At 39.2% G+C, this 22539-nt stretch overlaps 1 protein-coding gene across 1 annotated transcript; it reads left to right on the forward strand.

Annotated features, from left to right (window-relative positions):
* The first annotated feature begins 13540 nt into the window (after window positions 1–13540).
* On the forward strand, window positions 13541–14034 carry LOC105105827 (large ribosomal subunit protein eL32). Its single transcript, XM_031466834.2, has one exon. The coding sequence runs from the start codon at window positions 13584–13586 to the stop codon at window positions 13989–13991; it is 408 nt and encodes a 135-aa protein (XP_031322694.1). The 5' UTR covers window positions 13541–13583; the 3' UTR covers window positions 13992–14034.
* The last annotated feature ends 8505 nt before the right edge of the window (window positions 14035–22539 follow it).

Below are 22539 nucleotides of genomic sequence, written 5' to 3' on the forward strand. Positions count from 1 at the left end.
CTCTTTCTCTCTCTTTTCTGTGTGCTTTTCTCAGTTGGATTCCTCCTTTCCCACCACAGACCATCTTTCTCCAAATATTAAGAAATTTGGCCAGGGGAACAGGGTGGGCAAGAGAGGATGTGGCTGGAGAGACAATTCCACGGATGGCCTTTTAGCATTCATTCCAAATGTCACCTTGTACCAAAGACTGTTTCACCCTTTAAAGAGGAAGCTAACCCGACAGATGTGTTAAACACTAAGCATTCCCTTATCCTTTATCATTTAAAAGAGGGAAAAGATGAGGACATTTGAACCACGTTTAGGGACAACACAATATACCTGTGTTTCTATGGCCTTTCTTTCCTGTCTTGCTGAGCCTAACTTTGTCTTGTCGAGAGGGTAAAATAGGACCACGGAGAGGCTGGGGCTTTGATCTCTGCTTGGCCACAGTTCTGGAAAGATAGACTAGGAGGGAGTCTGGAGCCCCCTTGGTCACAATGTCCAGAGAAGCATCATTCATGCTTCAGTAACCAGTACAGGAGTCAGCTTTTGAGACGGCCTTTGCTGCCACTCTTGTTTGTGTGGTTTTGTTTTGAAGAGTGAAAAAGCAGAAGAGGTCTCTTGTGTGGGTCTCAGAATAATGAAATTTCCGGGAAAAATCTCAACAGAGACTTCTCCCCGCCCTCATTTGAAGAAGTCTCCTGACCTGCAGGAGTCTGTATCAGTCAGCAATTCTCTGAAAAGGTGGAAGAGAAAAGTTGACTCTACTTTCCTGATTGTAATAATAGCCATAGCAACATCAAAAACAAGTATTATTACTTTTAAATAAAACAGCTAACATTTGTTAAGTTTGCAACACACAGGTACAGCTCTAGAAGTTTTATGTACATATGGTCACTCCACTTTCATTACAATCCAGTTTCCAAATGAGGTCTATATACTTTTTTTTTTTAGCAATTTGTTCAAGAGACTGAACTCTTTGTGTGTGTAGAGGGAAGGTAATTAGGTTTACTTATTTTATCGGAGGTACTGGGGACTGAATCCAGGACCTCATGCATGCTAAGTAGGCACTCTACCACTGAGCTACACCCTTCCCCCTGAGGTATATATTCTTTTTTTTTTTTTTCATTCTTCTTTTTTTTTTTGGCAGTGTAGGTAATTAGATTTATTTATTTATTTGAATGGAGGCACTGGGATTGAACTCAGGACCTCATGCATGCTAAGCATGTACTCTACCGCTGAGCTATGCCCTCCCCTCTCTGAGGTATATATTCTTAAGACCCTTAAAATCCAGCAAGTCTCATTTACTAAAATTCAGCATCCAATTAACCCAGTTGTTGGACACGTGATAGATGTTTAAAATCCAGTATTTAAACAAACGAGACTCCCTATACTAGATCACAACTCCTAGAAACTGTTACCAAATGTTGTCAGTGGAAAGAAGGAAAGTATTTCTTTGCTCTCTCAGAAACTTCAGGGATTTCCCGAGTGGTAGTGACACTTGAGTGGTAGCAACTTGTCCAAATAAATTCATCAATTTGTTCATGAGGCAGTCTTGACAAATGCACTGGTCTGTAGCTAATATCACATAAAAAGAAAAAAAATCTAAGATATAACCACATCCCCATAGAATCTATTTTTCTGAAAAGTGAAAGTTAAGTTCTTTCTACATCCCTTTCCATTTTGGAAAATGGATCTTGCCCTTCTGGGTCCTTTATGGATTTAAAAACTTAATTCAATAATATTTATTTTGCACCCATAAGGATATATTCCCCTTAATGACTTGACAAAATAAACGCTTCAGTTAAGTTTGACTATACTTTGCCTGTAGCTTTTAAGATTTTTCTCCCCCTGAATTAATAAAACATACAAAATGCAGATGGTAGCATATGGTGCCTTCCATGGGAACATTTCCTTTAAATTATTGAAAATTCTGCAATCTGACTCCACTTTAATAAACACATGAAAAGCACCTCTTACATTATAAATGTGTAACTAGCCAGATTAAGTATTTTCATATGCTTTGCTGATTTTTCCAATACCTTCAGGAGTTGTAATAAATATTTTATGATTAATCAAAGGATATGATACATGCTATTTAACATCTATTAAGCACCTGCCTAAATATTTCTGAACTATCAAGGGGAGTGACATTCTATATCCAGCTATTGCAAACAGCCAGCCTGGTATTTCATACATTCCAGGGACATCGCACATTCACAGAACTTAGTAATCAAACAATCCATTAAGACATCATCCCCTAAATCTCAAGACTGACCTGCACATAGGAAACAGAGGAATGTAAATTATAAAAACCTCCCTGGGGACAATTTGGAAATATTCATTAACATCCTTAAAATTGTTTGCAACTTTTTGACCTAGAAATTCTACTTCTGGGAATTCATCTTAAGGAAGCAATTAAATACCTGAAAGAATTTATGTTTATCACAGCATGACTTACATCAGTGTAGTTAGCATGCCCCAACTTGTGACTTTTATAATAAAGTAAAATTTTCACTGAATACTCAAAATGGCAATCATGTGCCATTTTGCCCTCTGTTGCCTATGCCAGAAGTTAAGTTGACCTCGAATTTTCAGTCCATTATTTCTGAGAAAAAAAAGTTTGACTGGAAAAATACTCTGGTATATTTTTAAGAAGAACGCAGGTTACAAAGTCCTGTGTATGTACGGGATTATGCCATTCAATGCATGGGGGAAAATTTATCTGTCTATATACCAAAATGTTAGGAGTGGTTATCACTGGATGGTTGGGTTGCAAATGATTTCTACTTTATTTTTAATATTTATTCTACAATTTCCAAATTTCAACACAAGTAATTATTATTTTCATTTTTAACCAACGAACACAGTACATTTGATAAAAGCTATCAAGGTCCTAAACATGGGTGCTGCCCAGCCAACCACCAGTAATGACCTCCTCTTCCAGAATATTCTCGTTTCTAAGGGCTCAGTTTTTGGCTTGCCCACGAAAGCTCCTGGGAAGCCTCTGACACCAGCTTCGTATGTCGTGCAAAGCCCCTCAGATATAATGCTGTGACCTTGTTCACAGTTCCACCCACATCACTCCGACTCGTTCATTTTATGAATGGAAACGCTGCGGAGATGGCTGGCAAAATCACACAAGTACATCATCTCAGGTGGAATCTGAACTTGTATCATTGAGTTACCAACCTTGTTCATTCAGGAGTCTAAACTTGCAGATTCCATTTCTCTCCATAGTGAAAAGCCCCACACATTAAAAACGGAGGCTTTGAAATTCTTCAATTTAACCTGGAAAGAACTGGGTTCAGGACAAACCCATATATCCAGTATCCTACAGACCACTGCCCCTGACCCCGCCTCCCCCCCCCCATCGCCCCCACCGCCCCTTGTACAAGGAGCAGCTCACACTAAGTTCAGAGAAACTCTTCCAGTAGCGCCCTACTGCCTACTGGATCAGGGGCAGACCCCTCACTCTGGCATTTCAGATCTTCTGGGCTCTGTCCTCAAGACCATTTCTGCCCCGATTGCTGTCCACTTCCAGGCTTACAATTTCCTTTTTATCCAAACATTTTTATTCGCCATAATTTAAACATATGTGTTTTTCAGTTTTCATGCATGTGCTTTATACTGTTCTCTGTTCCCTTTATACTTAAAATTCCCTGAATATGGATTATGCCTACCCATCAAACACTGCATCTTAATTTTCCCTACATCTATATCTGACCAACTAGCCTAATCTAATTTTTGGTTTAGCCCTAATTCTGGGGGCTGGGAGACACAATACACTACCTAAATTCTTTTTAAACTTCTCAAGTTTTCAAATATCTTTACTCATTTGCTAGAAAAGCAATGCCTGCATATTAATGGTGACATTATACTAACAAAAACAAACATTTGCATGTAAACTATACTATACCATCAATAGATTCCAAGATAGAAAACATAGTATTTGAGAAGGGAGAATGGGCAAGTAAATTCTCCTATCTGTTTAATTACAGAGTGCTCAAGTGAAATTTCCTCTGGCTGCCTCCATCAATACAGAAATGATTTTCATGGCACTTTAACAGGGCAATTTCATTGACTTGGCAAAGCAAAAAGGAAAATAAAATATCATAAATCCCTTTGATTCGATTCCTTTCTTCTTTCATTTTTAGCTTATTAGATCATACACATTTCTAAGAGCTACCAAAATATAATGGCATAAAAATACAAATAAACCCATCAGAGAAGGCAAGTTGTGGTCAGATGATGAGTGTCACGCTATGAAGTTCACAGTATATCCTACAGGCAAAGGGGTATCCTCATGGGTATTTCAGGCAGGAGACTAATGTGATCATATTTGATTCTCAGAAAAGTACCTGGTCAAAACAGGAAGATGGATTAGTATTGAAAGAGGAATGAGGTGCAGGGAGCTATGGCAGTGATCAGGCAAATAGTGAATTAAGATACTGGGGGTTGGGAAAGAAGAGGTAAAGATGGAGACTAGAGGTCAGATTGTAAAGTGTGTTTGAAAGCCAGCATGTTGACAGCTTGACTCTAAGAAGTGATGTCCTGTGTATACTGTAAGAACATAGCTTTCAAGGAATCTTTTTGAAAGCAAACATTTATTAGAACTTTTCAAGGTGTGTGTCTGTTACCACCTGTGGAACTACAGCTAGACCACTCTTAACACCAGGAGAGAAGGGGAGCATCTAAAATTGTTCCCTTGATTCTGAATCTGCCTGTCTGTGAGTTTGAAATGACGAAGAAGCAAAAAGGAAGCTTCCTCCAGACAGAAAAATTTGATCAAAATGTTTTCCTAATAGAAACAATATCAATACACAAAAAGAGGAGGAACCAAGGGCAGAGGGTTAAGTACACAGTTAAGGCCAAATGACAAATATTGAGTTGCTAAAATTGAGGAGAATCACTGGAATTTATGCTGAAATGAAGTGCTTGTTGGTTCTTCCAAAAGCAGTTGATCACAACATCGGCTGATGGATCACACTATATTTTTAGTATTAACTCATCCACGGCTCCAGACCCAGGTGCTGCAAAGAGTCCGAAGTCCTTGGATGTGACATACTGGTTTAGCTGCCCAGGTTTTCTCAGCCATGACTTTAGCTCCCAGGCCCTTGATTCGCTCTCATGACGTGCAGAGGAGAGGAAAAGGAATTGCCAGTGCTAGTTTCTTGGTAAGCCCTTTTCTGCACAAGTAAGATGGTAATTGTCAAAAAATTGAAGGCTGGGCACTTTTAATTTTCTGCCATCTGTAATCATGTGCAAGCTGTGGCAAAGCCAAAAATGAAATCAAGGTACTAAGGCAACTAATATGTCATTTCTTATGTCACTTTTTTGGACTATGGATCTGGAGAAAATAAGCTGTTTGCAACAGGGTAATTCAGTTATGTGATGCCCTCATGCAAAATCCCATTTTAAGTGACAGGGCATCATTATAGAGTAACCACATGATATGGAGAGGGGCTGGCACAGATTCTAGGGAACAGCCGCACTCCTTTATTTGAGCTGTTACATCATGAATCAGGATGGACCAAAATGAAGAGGAACCCTCTTTTAAGAGGAGAAACTCCACGCTGACCTGAGAGCAGAGGGTTGCTCGGGCAAGCTGACAGGACATGACGGGGCCATCAAGTTTCCAAGAAATGGGACTTTCTGATGACACAAGTAAAATATCTAGAGCAGTAACTAAACAAATTTTCCTCCCAATGATGCCTTTAAAACATGAGGGTTCTGTAGGAGAATAATCATTAGGTCTAAAGACACAGGAAAAAAGAAAGTTCTAGTTTACATGGGTTTGCACAAATAGGCCTGATATAATGCAGTTTAAATGTTTATATAACAGTGAGTAAGTCTGGTATGTTAGGTCATACCTACACAGAAAGGATGAGTAGAACCATTCTAGGCTCGAACCAGAGCTAGAAAATTACCTGCCTCAATATTATTAGGAACTCCAATTATTTAAGGAAGAAATTCTAAGCACATAGTTTCTCAGAGAAGCAGCAAGAGGCAGTGGAATAAACATAAGGTGAAGAGACAGATGCAGGTTCAAATCCTGCCCCTACCACTTAGCAATGTGACATCACTGATGGTAAATTTCGGACGATGCTACTGGCTTCACTAGCTAAAGGTTAACAGGTGGAAAACGCCCGATGTAATTCATGCTAACTTATGTCTCCCTTCCTCCTCCTTTTCCCTCTGAAGGTAAGGTTCTTTCAGCCTCCAAAGAGATCAATTACAGCAGTGGTTAGTCCTGAGGGAGGCTGTGTTATGACACATCCCATGCAGTTTTTGTTCATTTCATTCAAGCCACCTTCATTGCAGCTTCCTTCCATTTTCTGACTCTTTAGAGATGAATTTATGGGTTTGCCTGGAATACAAATTGCTTGAGTTGTGCTTATGTCCTGGTCGTGACAGCTAAGATAAAAGTTTCATGGAGAAGTGGGTTTGGCTCAGGCAATAGCATAGAAAATACGGCTCCTTAAATTGGCTTAATTTTTTTTACCATTTTCAAAAATTATTGAAAATATTTCCTCCTCTGTTTCAGTTTTTAAAGACTTGATAAAACAAAACCTCTTGTTAGTCCCATAATTCATACTTGCACAGAAGAAATCTAAATGGATTTCTTTAGGATTTGCTTTGGCTGTTGAGCTCTGAAGTGATTTCACAAAAATATCAGGCATGAAAGAAATATCGAGGATAGATTCTCTCAGAGAAAAACAAAGTTTTGCTTACTTCTGCAATCTGCCCTCCAATATGATAGAAGGTTACACCTGATCTTTAGGAATGAAAACCACCACACTCAGGCACATGACACGGAGGAAGGGTGTCTCCGTGACCAGTTCCTTCTCCCACAAATTCCTGACACCTGGGGGGGCCCAGGAGATGGCAGATAGGCAATCAGGGAGCTCCTTCCTCAAGTGCTGAGGCCACTTCATCCTATAACTGCTTGGACTGCCTCTTTTACTGGCACAGAGGGAGCTTATCTCAGACTCAGCTCAGTAAGAGGAGCTTCATGTTATCTACTTAACTCTTCTGATCCCCTGATTCTGCAGGAGAGAAGCCAAAGGAAAATCTTCTCCCTTTCTTGGTCACAAGATATTAATAATAAAAAACCAATAAATTAATAGACCCCAATAGATACGATGCCTGAGATTAAGTGTGTACATGGTAAGTGTATTTATTCTTTGCTCCAAGATGGCTTCTTCCTTTTACATTGTTGAAAAGTGGAACAAAAATTAGAGAGAACGCTCATGACTTGTGTTCATGGCTCTCACAAAAGGAGAAAAATGTATTTCCATGCTTCAAAGTGTAAGACAAATTGTGCAGGGGGAGAAGCACAGGTGAAAGGAGAGAAAGAAAGGTAGTAGCATCTGATGTGTTGCAAATGCTCAACAAATGCTCATTGATTTCGTTGTCACCATTGTGGTCGTTGTTGAACTGTCATCATTACCAAGGGTAAATATTGGATAAATTGGATAGGTGGAGGTCAAAACAAAATGGATAGAGGAGATAAATAAACAAATGCAAGAAAAGATTTTAGGAAATTAGAAAAGGAGGAGGAGAATGAATAAACAAATAAGGGAACGTAAAGAAATAGAAATCAGGTAACAAGGAATGCCTTGGAACTTTACTAGAGTGGTATGTATGCCGGCCACAAAGCCGAAAGTGCTTTAGAAGAACAGGTACCGCGTAAATAAGATGGGTGTTTTCCCTAAAGAGACCAACAACACAAAGAAAGTTTACAGGGTGCACAGGGTGTGTGAAAATTCAGTCTCTCATTCTAAATGGACCTCTCCCAGGACCACTTTCTCATTTTGTTCTGAGCTGTACAAAACACAGGGAAGTACAGGACTTCAAGCATATTGACTATTAAAGAAGAACCTCATTTCAGGAACTCTTCAGGGGCAAGAAGCAGAAACTGGGTTCTTTCTGTCTTCTTCCGAACACTCTTCTTCCATTGTCACAAACTTATGGTGCCCACTCTTCAGATGCTACAGTCTCATATCCATTGCAACTGACAACTAGAAGGGAATCAAATACTTTAAGAGTCTTTCTCTGAGGCTTTAGTTGACATTCTAAGCATGAAACCTCCCCACAACTTACATTTCTTAGAATTTATTCATGATTGTCCACGCGTAGTACTTTTAATCATAATTCTACGACAACAAAGTGTTCATAAATGTGCAAAACTGAGCCTTTGGTTTCTTTATTTATTGAACTGCCAGATCAAAATCAGCCCTCCATTTTCTCCCACCAAATGCCTCCGTCCCACTGGCATGTTACCAGCAGGCCTTGAGTCATGGGGGCCATGTCAACAAGTATTTGAAATTCACTGACTCGTAGAATGCCAAGAGTCCCTTAGTGCCCAAACTGTCCCCACCATTTCTCTGTATCATTTTCAGACAACTTCAAGGTTATTGCCAGCGAGTGTGCTGCTTGCTGTTCAGTAAGTTAGTTCTTTATTCTACATGAATCAGTTCAATTCCCTAAACAGACAGGAAGGTCTGTACTCGTTCTTCTAGTGACAAAATGTACACACATCACTGGCAGCATGGCACACTGGTGAATTTAATTCTGCCACAACACAGGTCCAGGCCATTCATGTGGATAAAACCTCACTACACACTCAGGAGTCATCATCTGCTTGGGAAATGAAGCCCACTGCTCACTAAGGCTTTATTATTAATGGACTGACAGTGCTACAGACTTCACATTCGGTGTGTATTTTATTCTCAGAAATAACACAAGGAAGTAGGGACTATCACTTGGCACACATTTACGGATAAGAAAATTGCCGCTGAGAGAATGAAGCTACTCCCAAGGCCACACAGCTAGTTGGTGGCAGTCACACTTGAATCCAGGTCTTTCTGTCTCCAGAGCTGTGCTCAGAAAGACTCTTTCCTGACTGAGTGCACATAGTCATCACTTTGAGGGCTTGTTAAAGTCACAAAGTCCCACTCAGAGGGATTCTGATGCTGATCCAGAAAATCTAGAATGAGGCTCCGATCTCTACAGACTGAAAAGCTCCCCCTCTCCAGGTGATTCAAATTCTGCTTTGACTAATAGAATACAGACACGATCCTGTGCCAAGCGCAGGTGCCACCCTTCAGTAGGAACTGTCTGCTTCCTGCCGTGTAAACCAAGAGGCTACCCTGACACCACATGCTGTGAGAAGTCCAAGTCACATGGAGAGGCTCTGAAGGATGAGGCAGCATGTGATGAAAAAGAGACAGACAGAAATGCAGAATGAGAGAGGGCTGCTAAGGACCACCATACACGAGTGAAGACGCCATCCATGGAAACCCATGCTCTAGCCCCGGCCGCCCTAGTGGACAGCACATGCAGCAGAGGTGAACCATCCAGCAGAGTCCTTCCCAAATCCCTGACCCACAAAGTCATGCGCACAATAAGTGATTACATCAAGCCCCAAGTTTTGGAGTCATTTGTTACAGAATAACAGAAAACTAAAATATACTACTACATATAATTATAATTTTATACATATGTGCATAAATATAATATTGTACTAAAATGAAAACAAAATAAAACATTGAAACTCTTACATAGGAAGGAGTTTTAGCCAAAAAAATCAATGTAATTGAGTAAAATTTTTTTTCCTGTGATTATCTGGGAATTTTCTTGAATTCTCATTTTCACCTTGCATGTGCGAACATGGCCTATCATTCTTATTCTGTGGGCAAATTTTTATTATTGTTTATGTATTTTTAAGCTTTAGCATCTTTTATCTAGTGAAATTCTTGATACATTTGCTTTAATTTTGTATTTACCCTTAGCTTTATTTTACTTTCCAGCTTGATTGAGGTATGCTTGACAAATAAAAACTGTATACATTTAAGGTATAAAGGGTGATGTTGTGACAGATGTATATATTGAGAAATGATGACCACAATCAAGTTAATTAACACATGCATCATCTCACGGTTACCATTTTTCTGTGTGTGTGAGGTGAGAATACTTAAGATCTATTCTCCGCAGATTTCAAGTACATAATACAGTATTATTAATTATAGTCACCATGCTGCACATTAAATCTTCCTTACATTTACAACAACTCCAAAATCGTGCTGTCTTCTGCAAAAGCAATGTGACGTAAGGCACACACAAAGATCTACATTCCCCCTGTTTTGCACCTGATTCATCTGTTCAGAGATAAAAGTCAGTCTAGGTTATTAAATGGATTTGTATGTGTTCTTCCTTTAAAGAACCAAATTGGGACTGAATGGCTTCATTATCATAAGTTCCCAGATGAACACAAATCCAGAGTAAAATTTAATAAACTTTTAACTTGCATAAGCAATTGTTAAGTTTTTAGTGCCAATCCATTTTCGTGCTGGAGATATAAAGGCATTTTATCCTTTTAACCTCATGCCTAGACACTCTGCAGAGAAAATCCTGTTTTGATCATTAAAATTGATGCACACACCAAATCATTGAATTAACTACACTCTTTACCATCTGCTAGGTAGGCACAGTGCCACATAGGGGTGCCTGGCCAGGACTTTAGAGGCGTAACAATCAACCAAAGATGGGATCAAACATCGACCATGCTGACTGCAACAGTGGCTCTACCCAATCTGACTCTCTGTTTAGCTCTGGGCAAAATGTTTCCATAGAAAACATTATGGCCATCATGTGTGAAAACAGTCAATTATAAAGGCTTAGTGCTTGAGATGACCTGATAGAAGCTGTATCTAACTTTCCTAAAATTCCTCCCCCTGTGTTGGAGATCTTCCTCTTCATCCTCAGGGCCACTTTACTATCACAATTGGAACATCATCTCTTTCCCTGGACATGAATTGGAGCTCTATATCATCTTAACCCACTACTACCTTCTATTTGGCTTTTTTTTGTTCATTCTTTTTTTTTTTTTTTTAAATGGAATCAGTGCCAAACCCGTCTCACATCCCTCATATGTTCAGCTCTACTTTCTGCCCAACTCCCTCACCTGGTCTCAGGGTTTAGCTCTAGGCTATAGCTGATTACAATTTCCAGAAGTCAGACTCAGATACACAACTGTATGTGGGGCATCTCCACTTGGAAGTCCATGGGCACCTCTGTTCTTAGATTGATTGATTGATTGACTGATTAATTGATTGATTTAATTGATGTATAGTCAGTTTACAATGTTGTGTTAATTTCTGGTGTACAGCGTACTGATTCAGTTATATATATATAATATATATATATACACTTATATATAATATAATATAATATAATATAATATAATATAATATAATATAATATATACACCTTTTCATATTCTTTTACCTTAGGGCTATTACAAGGTATTGAATATATTTCCCTGTGCCATACAGTAGGACTTTGCTGTTTATCTATTTTGTATATACTGGTTACTATCTGAAATAGGAAATACCTATTTCCAAATTCAAGAGATGTTTTTCAGCCTTTATGCTGCTTGACCTATTTGAGGCATTGACAGTTCGACCTCTGAAAATAGCCTCTTACCTCTGCTTTCACGGCACAGCACTCCTGTGATATTCCTCCTCTCTCTCTGGCTACTTCTCCTTCACAGCCTCCTCTTCCTCTGCCTCATGCTTGAATGCTGGCTCTGCCCAAGGCTCAGTCCCAGGCCTTCTGCTCTTCTCACCTGTCACACTCCCGCATCTCAGTACTGCCTTGGCAATGGCTGTCATCTCTATGCTATCATTTTAGAAATCTTTATCTCTACCTCTGTAAGCCTAACTTTGAGCTCCAAACACATTTACCCTACTGTCAACCGTACACTCATTCAACTCACTAATATTTATTGAGCATGTATATGAACTATGTGCAGTGATATAGGCTCTACACATCTTCATTCAGATGTCTGAGGCACCTAAAACTCAGCCCACGCAGATAATGCAGTGATCTTCACCTCTCCTCCATGACCTATGCACACGTCCAGGGTTCTCCATCTCAGGAAATGACATGATTGTCTTCCCTTTGCCAGAGCCAGAAACATCTGACCCTCAACTCCTCATCTGCACACCCAGTCATTTACTAAATCCTATTGATTCCACTTTTTATGTATCTCTTAAATGTGTCCAATTCTCTCCATTTCCACTAGCACTCCTGACCTGGCCATCTTTGTTCCTGGACTACAGCCTCCTAACCAGACTCCTTGTCTCAGACTTGCCCCATCACACACACAAACCTTCCATCTACTCTCCACATGGTAGCCAGAACACTCTTTCTCTAGTGTAAATCTAATCATGCCACTCCCCAGATTTTAACCCTTTCATAGGAATTCCTTTTGCCCTTGAGATAAAGAGGAAGCTCTTTAAGATGTTGTCAAAGCTGTCCATGATCTGGCCTGCTTAGCTCCTCAGCCTCACTTCTGCTGTTTCTGCTCTGCAGGCCCCAGATGGTTCTCTCTAGCTTATAATCTTCCCCACCTGCTGCTACCTCCACCTCGAAACACCTCTCCTCTTGCCCTTGTTTGACTAATTCTACTCAACCGTCAGGTCTCTGTGGGAATGTTACTTCCTCTAAGAAGCCCTCCCTGACGCACAGATGTGGCACTGTTCCCTGGAACATCCCCGGCATGCCATACAGCACGCATGCTCCCCTGCAACCACTTATGTAAAAGTCAGTGTTCCTAGACAGGCCGAATGTTCCATGAAATCAGGGATCCTGGCTATTTACACCATCTGTGCCTCACAGAGCAACAAGCACACAGTAGGAGCGCAATAAATATTTGTCCAGTGGGTGAATGATTTATTGGTACTATAATAAACTAGATCCTATTAAGTTTGTCCTTTACAATCTGGAAACATCATGAACTGATTTTAATGCATTTAATTCGTGTTGATAGATTACTCTGTGATGCTCTATGATGCAATGGTTGAGGACAGAGTCCAGAGGATGCCTGCTTTGTTTCAAATCCAGCCTCTCCCCTTATTCACTGCATGCCTTGGGCAGCCACTACCTTCCCTGTGCCTCTCTTTCTCCATCTGTCCCATGCTGTGTTGAGGATGAGTCAATATGTATAAATCAGTTAGAATAGTGCCTGGCACAACTTACAGAAACACTATGTCAGTAAGAGTTATTATTATTTTGCGATTCTTTTCATTTAAACAATTATAAACTCCCTTGATCATTAGGGATAGATTCCAAAGATAAGGAATTTCAAATAAAGTGGAAACATCAGGGGTGGACTGTGTTGTTAAAAGCCCATTAAAAATACCTGGCACAGTACTGAATGCATAAATAAATTTAAAATATTTAAAGTTCTTAAATAGTCAAAACAAAGGAAAATGAAAATTAAGATATAGAAAGTAATTAAAAATAGGTTCATAATAGAATAGGGATTTAATGATTTGTGTTTTTAAAAATTATGACACAAAACTAGTTTTAAAATTAGAAGCTTATGCTTGCTTCAGCAGCACATATAATAATAAGTTTTCCTACACTTTTTAAAAATCTATAAATAATATACAGAAATAAAATGAAAAGTATTTAGAAATAACATGTATTTCTAAAAAGAGAATCAAGAGTATTTGTTTTAAATGATAGAAAAATGCATCTTCCTCTTCTTCTGCGCTGCCTACAGAGGTGACAGCCATCTCCTAGTCGGCATCATGGCCGCCCTCAGACCCCTCGTGACGCCCAAGATCGTCAAAAAGAGGACCGAGAAGTTCATCCGGCACCAGTCAGACCGATATGTCAAAATTAAGCAGAACTGGCGGAAACCCAGAGGCACTGACAACAGGGTGCGCAGGAGATTCAAGGGCCAGATCCCGATGCCCAGCATCGGCTATGGGAGCAACAAGAAAACAAAGCACATGCTGCCCAGCGGCTTCCGCGAGTTCCTGGTTCACAATGTCAAGGAGCTCGAAGTGCTGCTGATGTGCAACAAATCTTACTGTGCTGAGATGGCTCACAACGTCTCCTCCAAGAACCGCAAAGCCATTGTGGAAAGAGCAGCCCAGCTGGCCATCAGAGTGACCAATCCCAATGCCAGGCTGCGCAGTGAAGAAAATGAATAGACAGCTCGTGCACATCGTATTTGTGTTAATAAAACCATGAAACTCAAAAAAAGAAAAAAAAGAAAAAAAAAGAAAAAGAAAGAAAAAAGAAAAATGCATCTTCCAAACTAAAACTAAGCATTATTTATAAGCTTATGCAGGAAAAGCACTAGATTAAGGGAGACTTAGCATGAGAGACATTCTCCCTTATTTCCATAAGATACAGAGAGAGCCTGGAAGAGAAACCAGATTTCAATCCCCCTAGACTAAATCAATACACAATTTCTGGCAGCATCCAAAATATGGCACTGATTCAGAACTTGGCAAGATATTAAGGAAGGGAATGACTAGAACCCAAATCACTGCATCAGCTAGAGGGTGAAGAGGAGGGCTTTGATCACACAGAATCCAGTCAAAACCCACACTTATTAGATGCGGAATGTTGTCAGAGTGACTTACTTATCTACACCTCAGTGTTCTCATCTGTAATTTGGATATAAAGACATACTTACTTCTAGGACTTTTTGCATAAGTTAGTTAATATCTGTAATGTACTGCACAATGCTTAGCTCATAATAAACCCTTAAAAAGTGTTTACTATTACTGTATTCATCACACTGATTTTCACTGTACCCTAAGTGGTGCCTTCCTATATACCTGTAAGCATGTGCATCATTTGTGGAATTATTTAATATTTGGGTTTACTTGTATTTATACTGAGAAGAAGCCTCAGTTTTAGAAGTAACAAAACTTGAGAATCCATTTTAGCTGCTTCACGTACAGGAAGTGAAACTTGAAGTGGGCAGTATTAACATCCTTGGCTTCAGTTTCCTCATCTTACAGATAGAATAAGACTTACTTTGCTGGGTTGTAATAAATATTAAGTGATACAATTTGTGTAAAGCTCCAGACACGAAATGATGTTTCATGAACAGCAACAATATTATAGGAACTAAAGAGAGAGGAGACGAGTGTTCCATTGATAGTTTACTTGTATATATTAAAATGGAAATTCCAGTGAAAGAAAGGTTATTTCAAATTGATGCCAGTTCACCAGCAGACAAAAAATCCCTAGTGACATGACTCTAGGTTGCCATCTCCAATGACTGGGATACCCTGGTGTGCTAATTAGAAAATATTTTAACACTTGAAAAAAATAAGGCATTTGAGTATTTCAGCAGCATAGAAAAGAAGCCCTCCTTAGTATGATTTGCCATAATGATATATTTATCAGAAGCAGTTCACCTTATCTGCTGCAGAATGCTCTTTGATGTCATTAACCTACAGAAATAATTATAGGAAAGTGATGCAAGGCTATTCAAAGAGTGAGGCGACAAAGGGCTTTCCTTCACTCCTGAAGGCTACATCAATTGACGCAGTAAACAACAGTCCTCCGGAATCCAGGAAGTAAGAAATCAGAGAGCACCTGACACAAAGGTCCTCAAAAATTCTTCTGATCTCTTACATTAATCACATTAATATGGATGCTTGGAATGAGGACAATGAGTAATTGTTTTATAATGCAACTTTTCTGCAAAACTACAAAATCCACAGATCTAAAAATCTAAATGATATTATAAATAATGATCAATGTGCTCCTTGTTGACTCTGGAGGAGATAGTTTGGGTTGAATAGGAAAAATACTGTACTTGGATTCAGGATACTCAAGTTCAAAACCCCAGTCTGGCACTTCCAGCTGAATGAACACTGCGGCTCACCAATCTGCCCAGGTATTTCCTCCCCCCTAGAATAAGAACGCGATGACCTCAGCGTCTTGTTGTGAAGATTACAGGAGAAAAAGTATATTCATCACTGGCTCAAAATAGAAGCTACTATCAGTTCAAATAATTATTAAATGAATCAAAGATTACTCTTAATATAAAATAATAATAATTATAGTAGCTAACATTTACTGTTTATTTACGACATACCAGCTGCCGTACTAAATATTTTAAATTAATTATCTCATTTTTTCCTTACCGTATTATCTAGCAATCCCACTCTTGGGCATATATTCAAAGGAATGAAAATCAGGAACTCAAAGAGATACAAGCACTTCCATGTTCACTGCAGCTCTATTTCACAGTAACTATGATATGGAAACAACCTAAATGCCCATTAATGGATCCATGGATAAATAAAATATGGCATTTACATACAACAGAAGAATATCCTGCCTTTAAAAAGAAGGAAGTCCTGCCATAACAACATGGATGAACCTGAAGGACATGATGCTAAGTGAGATAAATCCAGTCATGAGAGACAAAGGCTGCATGATTCCACTTACATGAGGATCTAACATAGGCAGACTCACAGAAACAGAGAGTGGAATGGTGGTTGCCAGAAGTGAGGGAAAGAGAGGAGTGGGGAGTTGCTGTTTAATGCATATAACATTTCATACATGCAAGACGAACAGGTTCTAGAGATACGCTGTACCATAGTACCTGTAGTTAACAAACAATACTGTACCGTGCACTTAAAATTTTGTTACAAGGGCAGATCTCATGCCAAGTGCTCTTAACACAACAAAAAGGAAAAATAAAAAAGAACTGTGAGGAAAGTTCTATTATTCTCTTCTCTCATTTGAAAAACAGGTGTAGAGAGGTTAAGTAACCAGTCTAAGGTTCCACAGAAGTTAAGTGGCCAAACCCAGGTAAGACACAAGTTTTTCTTACATCAGAGCCTATGTGTCTCCAAATTATTGGTTTTCAAATTATTTCTTAACAGCAGAACCCTTTATGCAAGTGAAATATGCGTAGAGAGCCCACATACACAGACCAGATAAAAACTAAGAGACCTGGATTTGATCAGGGACTGAGAACTCTACCCCTCACGGTAGCCTTAGAAACACCTCAGACAAACCTTAGGACTCAACAAAACAGCATGAAAGTCATTGCTACAATGATCACATCTTTTTCACATTTATGATTGTGACAGTTTGCAACCTGCTGGAAAAATCTATGACAAGTAATAATTTGTCATGTTTCTAAGGTACCAATTTGAACCTTGCATTGCAAAACTGTCGGAAACAAGTCATTTTAGCAGGTAAGTGAGCTTTTTAGAAACATGAGAATATGTTCAGGTTACACATGATTTACAGTACACACATGATCCGGGAGAAAGCCAGGTGCCTGGGCAAACATATCCCTGCTCATGAATCAGGAGATACCTGAAGAACTGGGACATGGACTATGGACGAAATGTTTAGAGTCTATAATACCTGATTACTGCAAACTGGCAAAGTATGACTTTGATCTTTTTTTTTTTCAGTGGAGGTACTGGGGATTGAACCCAGGACCTCATGCATGTTAAGCACACACTCTACCACCGAGGTACACCCTCTCCCCTGCCCCTGAGGTATGTCTTTGACTTTATTGCTAATGAGTAAGGAATGTCACATTACTCAGTATAGTGCTCTTCAATCTTTCCTAGGGTTGCCAGACCTAACAAAAATATAAGATACTAAGTTTAATTTGAATTTCGGATAAATAACAAATGCCCTTTTTAACAATAAGTATATTCCAGGTATTTCATGGCTCAATACTAAAAAATTATTCATTGTCAATTTCCTTAAAGTATTTTTTTATTGTATATGCTTACTTAGGAAGCCAGATTATTAATAGTTAACAGTAATAAAATCCATACACATAGACTTTTTAAATAAATTGGTTCAGGCAAATGGCAATATAAAAGATAAATTATAAATAACACAGAAGTGAAAAAGAAAATCTAGTAATTAAGAATAAAATTGTGTGGACAGATTAGCACATTACACACAGCTGAGAAAAGAATTGGTGGGCCTGAAGATGATATTAAGAAATTGTCCACAGACAAAGAGTTGGGAAATATAAAAGAGGAGTTCAGGGGAGGATACAGCTCAGTGGTAGAGTGCGTGCTTAGCATGCATGAAGTCCTGGGTTTGATCCCTAGCACTTCCGCTAAATAAGTAAATAAAGAAATAAAAATAAACCTACTTGCCACCCTCTAAAAAAACTAAGCTTAAAAAAAAGACATCAAGGGCAGATAAGAATGATCTATGATTATTTAATCATAGTTCCAGAAGGAGAGAATATAAATAATAATGAAGCAATATTTGGAGGGATAGTAGCTGATAATTTTTAAGAGCTGATGAAAAATATCAGTAATTAGATGGAGCAACTCACATGCTCTCAAGAAGGGTAAGTGGAAAGAATTCATACCAGTTTTATACCAGACGTATAGTACCGAAACTACAGAACACCCAAGACATTATCATATCATCTTGGCATATGTTATAGTAAAGAAATGTAAATTTTGCATTGAGTCACAGGTGAATCCTAGGACTCAGAAAAATAAAACTTTCAAAGAAGGGGAAATATAATTTCATGGCTAGAAAACCAAAAAATGAAAATAATCACCCAACTGGAAGATGATTAAATTTTTGTTTTTAAATCATCACTCCAATCATGAAGAATATAATTGAAAAGGGTAAGATACTTAGAAGGAAAACATATCGGTGAAGATTAAGAACTTGATACTCAAGAGTTTAAAACATGTAGTTTTTTTTTTGTAAATGAGCAGACACTTGGCCCTTTAGAAACCCTGGCTTCTTTATGAAGATTTTTGTTGTTGTTGTTACACTTCAGTATCTCATAGCCCAACAGTAAAATAGTTTCTAATTATCTACATAATCCACTTGAAAACATTGAAAAGCTCGCTGATTTTTCACCTAGTTTTGAAGGAAGGAATTGGAAACCATGGGTTCTTGAAGACTATTACTCACCCCACTGCTATATATATTATTAATCTTTGTGGTTTGTAGCTTTGAAATTCCTTTTGTTTTCTGTTTTTCCCCCTAACACCAAAGGCATCCTGGTGGTCCCTTTATAGCATGTAAATACTTTGTTTCTTACCAGCACATGACCCTGCTATTTATCAAAGCTTAGAAATAATCTGACTTGAGGCGGACTTTCCTCCAAAGTAAAGGCAGGTACAGAGATGGAATGAATAATAAGGATGGATGTATATTGACATCATCATGCATTTACTCAGCTTCAGTTGAGCAAAACGTTCAATGCTAAACACTGGAAAGGTAGACAGAGATGTACAATTGCTGAGCCACTGGAAAATTCACCTCACTGGTTTACATTTTCTGACCCTACCTCTGATGGAGAATGAGTATGTGCAACATTCCCATGAAATTCTCTTCTGCTTTGTGTAAAAGCACTACCAATGACATTGCTTCATTGCCCCATGTCCCTTTTGGGGACCCCCACATAAAAAAACGTCTTCTAGAATTTAATACCAAGAAACATTAAGTGCCTAAATGTCCAACAATACAGAAATGTGTAAATAAATGATGACATTTTCACATGACAGAGTATCACACAAGCATTAAAATGATACTTTGAAGACTATGTGGAAATATGAAAAATGTTTATGACATTAGTGAATAAAACAACACAAAATGACATCTACACTGTGATTGCAAACATATAAAATATATTCAAACAAGAGAAGAATGAACATTCAAAGGTAAATTAGGAGTGGAATGATAAGGTTTTCCCCTCTCTTGAAACACATGCATAGAGTGGTGCAAAAATATATATATATTGGTGGAAAACTTTATTCTCACAAAGTCTGATGTTTATTCCTCATGATTCTCTTTTTACCTTGGGAACAGGGAAGTTCAGAGCGGTGTGTCATATTTAGTAACAAGTATTATATTAGCACTTATGGCTGGTATATTTTCCTCCTTTTCCGAAGTTTGTATTCTATTTTATCTCTTTAGAAGGACTGAATGCAAAGAAAAATAAACACATTTGACATCCTTATCTTCAAATAGCTAGTAATATGTTTAGACATATATTTGATGTAGTTAGAGATCCCAAGAAATGCATTACGATTGGATTGAGGTTTTGCTCTATTTGGAAAAACAGCACTGAGGAGGGGGCCTCCCTTCAGGGCATCTTCTCACAAATTACATGATGTTGTAACACAGTACTGGAGATCACTTGGTTAAGGTGTTTTTTTTCCTGATTCCTGCACTGTAAATTACTATTTTCCCCTTTGTAAGTAATAAATATTTAGAGAAAAATACTTTGAGATGCTATAAATATTTCGTTTCGCCTCACACTTCCACCTACCAATTTTTAGCACCCATCAGTGGAACCTGACTATGGCCATTTTTACTGTGGTCCGATGGTGAGTTTTCTCATTCTGTCAACATTTATTATTTGGAATTGTTCTATAAGGACAATTTATTCCTTCTCCCTTTATATATTTATTCAGTGATTCATTTATATTAGTATAGGCTCATGGATATTTACTTCATTCTTTGGGTTATAATCCAACCATCTTTTATTTCATTGCTCAAATTATTACAAATTTGGCCAACAGGAGCTCCTTTGGTGCTTGTGGCCTTTTAACATGAAACTAGCTCCCCCCTCCAATTACTTCCTTTTCGATACCTCAAAATGCTCCAGGATCACCCTCTATTTTCCCTGCCTCAGCTCTGGATCACTTTTCTAAGGAACCCTGATTTCCTTTACTGAAGAATGGTATTCAGAAGCGCATATCTGAGCGTTGGCCTTCGGTGTGCTCATTGCTCCTGGGGTGTCTCTGCTCCTCAAAGACATGGTCACCTCAGCGCTTCTGCCCCCCTGGCTGCAGTTATGGGCCAACATAGCTCTTATTTCTGCCCCTTCCCTAATGGTATAGTGTTTTCTTCCTAGTTCCCTTCCTCTGGCTACCATGGGTTTTCACTAGCATACAATAAATAACTCTGTTTGTTGCCCTTCCTTCTACAGATTAGAAGTTTTCACTCCACGGGAAATTTTGGGGGGAGGGGTCCAGGTGGAATCCTGGGACCACCCTTTAGCAGCTCCCCACCTCCCCTCTTTAAGGACACTTTCTTAGGATTCTCTCCAACCTTTCCTGCACGTGCTCAGTAGGGCTCGTGGAGAAAAAGCTTGAAAAGATTGCAGTTTCACCCAATTTCTGTGGCCCCTGGGGGCTTCACACTCTCTCACCAGCACACACTTGGCCTCCGCCAATTCTCTAGTCCCCCAGTGGAACTCTTCTAACCAGTGTCCACTTGTGTCTTCACCAGGTAAGTCAGTGCCCACGTCTAGTCTCTGCCTGCGGTGGCCTCTCTCTCTTTAGATGTTGGGCCAGGTGGTTACCCTGTGACAGATTCTCTGACAGGTTTCAAAAAAGTCAAGAACTTGTAATTCGTGTTTTTTTTTCTTTTCATTGTAGGAATGTGAGTGATGCTCTTTCTAGTTCTCTGCATCCCTGAGTGAGATGGTGTGCATAAGCCCTTGAAATAGGTAAGCGTTCAGAAGATGTTAGTTTGTTTCTTTTCCCATTTTCTCCTTGTATTTAATCTGAGTATCTCACAGAACCTCTAGAAGAGCAATGAACATGGATCAGCAGCAAGACTTAACATATTCAGTTGAAGTATTCCAGGCCTGTTTCCTTTTTATTCTCACAATATGTTACAAACCAGCTTTTAGTGCTCCAATACATATCAGAATAAATTCACCAATAATCTCTATGAAAAACCATAAAGCCCCAAAAACAACCATGCCCTTTTTTCCCCTTAGAAAAATACACCTTAATGACGGACCAGGAAACTTAAAACTCTGACTGGTAGGACATTCCTTTTGAGGAGGAACTAGGATAAATTAACAACTTCTTTGATCCTTGGGTCCCTCGTCAAGATGAAGAAAAGAAAGTGTTGGCCTAATTATGTCTAACCTATGCGTTAGGGCATGGAAGGGCTCAAAGTGAAAATGTCCTCCAGAGGAACTGTCTTCCTTAATTCATGAACATATTAGCAAAAATGCTAAGGAGATTAATCCCAGTTCTGAGACACTGCGACACATACAAGTATGCTTTTGGAGGAAAGGAGGAGTCAAAAGCTAGCGCAGAGGGAAAGCAGCTCATTAAGAACTGGGTTCCTGAGGAAGGTGCAACTGAAAGGGATGTGATCCCTGGAGAAAGAGAGCAAGGGGGCTTGGCAAGCAAACACACAAAGCCCCCTGCACGGTGTTGCAGAAAACAAGTGCGGAGAATTTGCGAGCTCCCCTCCTGAAAGTTGTTGCTGAGAATCTCCAGTAATTCAAGTCCTAAGGGAAGTATCTTAGTCTGTTTGGGTGCTGTACCAAAATAGCAGAGACTGGATAGATTATAAGCAACAGAAATTTGTTGCTCATGGTCCTAGGGACTGGAAGTCCAAGATTAGGGGGTGCCAGCGTGGTTGGGTGGGGACCCCTCTCTGGGTCACACACTCTCCTAGTGTCTTCATGGCAGAAGGGGCCAGGGGTCTCTCTGGAGTCTCTTTTGTAAGGCACTATTCCTAGGCGTGAGGGTTTCACTTAAGCACCTCCCAAAGGCCCCATCTGCTAGTAGCATCACCTCTGGGGGTTAGAATTTCAACATGAATTCTGGGGGTGCACAAACATTCAGACCACAGCAGGAAGGGAAATATATATTTTTTTAAGTTACAGTTGCTGAATGCAGAGCTAAAACTACACTCATGTAGGACAGGACAGGACCAGTTGAGAATAGGTTTGTCTGTTTTAAT

This window comes from Camelus dromedarius, chromosome 15 (assembly GCF_036321535.1).
Source record: "Camelus dromedarius isolate mCamDro1 chromosome 15, mCamDro1.pat, whole genome shotgun sequence".
Lineage (NCBI taxonomy): Eukaryota > Metazoa > Chordata > Mammalia > Artiodactyla > Camelidae > Camelus > Camelus dromedarius.

Coding starts and splice junctions, on each gene's coding strand:
- LOC105105827 (XM_031466834.2), top strand. CDS start 13,584: ATGGCCGCCCTCAGACCCCTCGTGACGCCCAAGATCGTCAAAAAGAGG.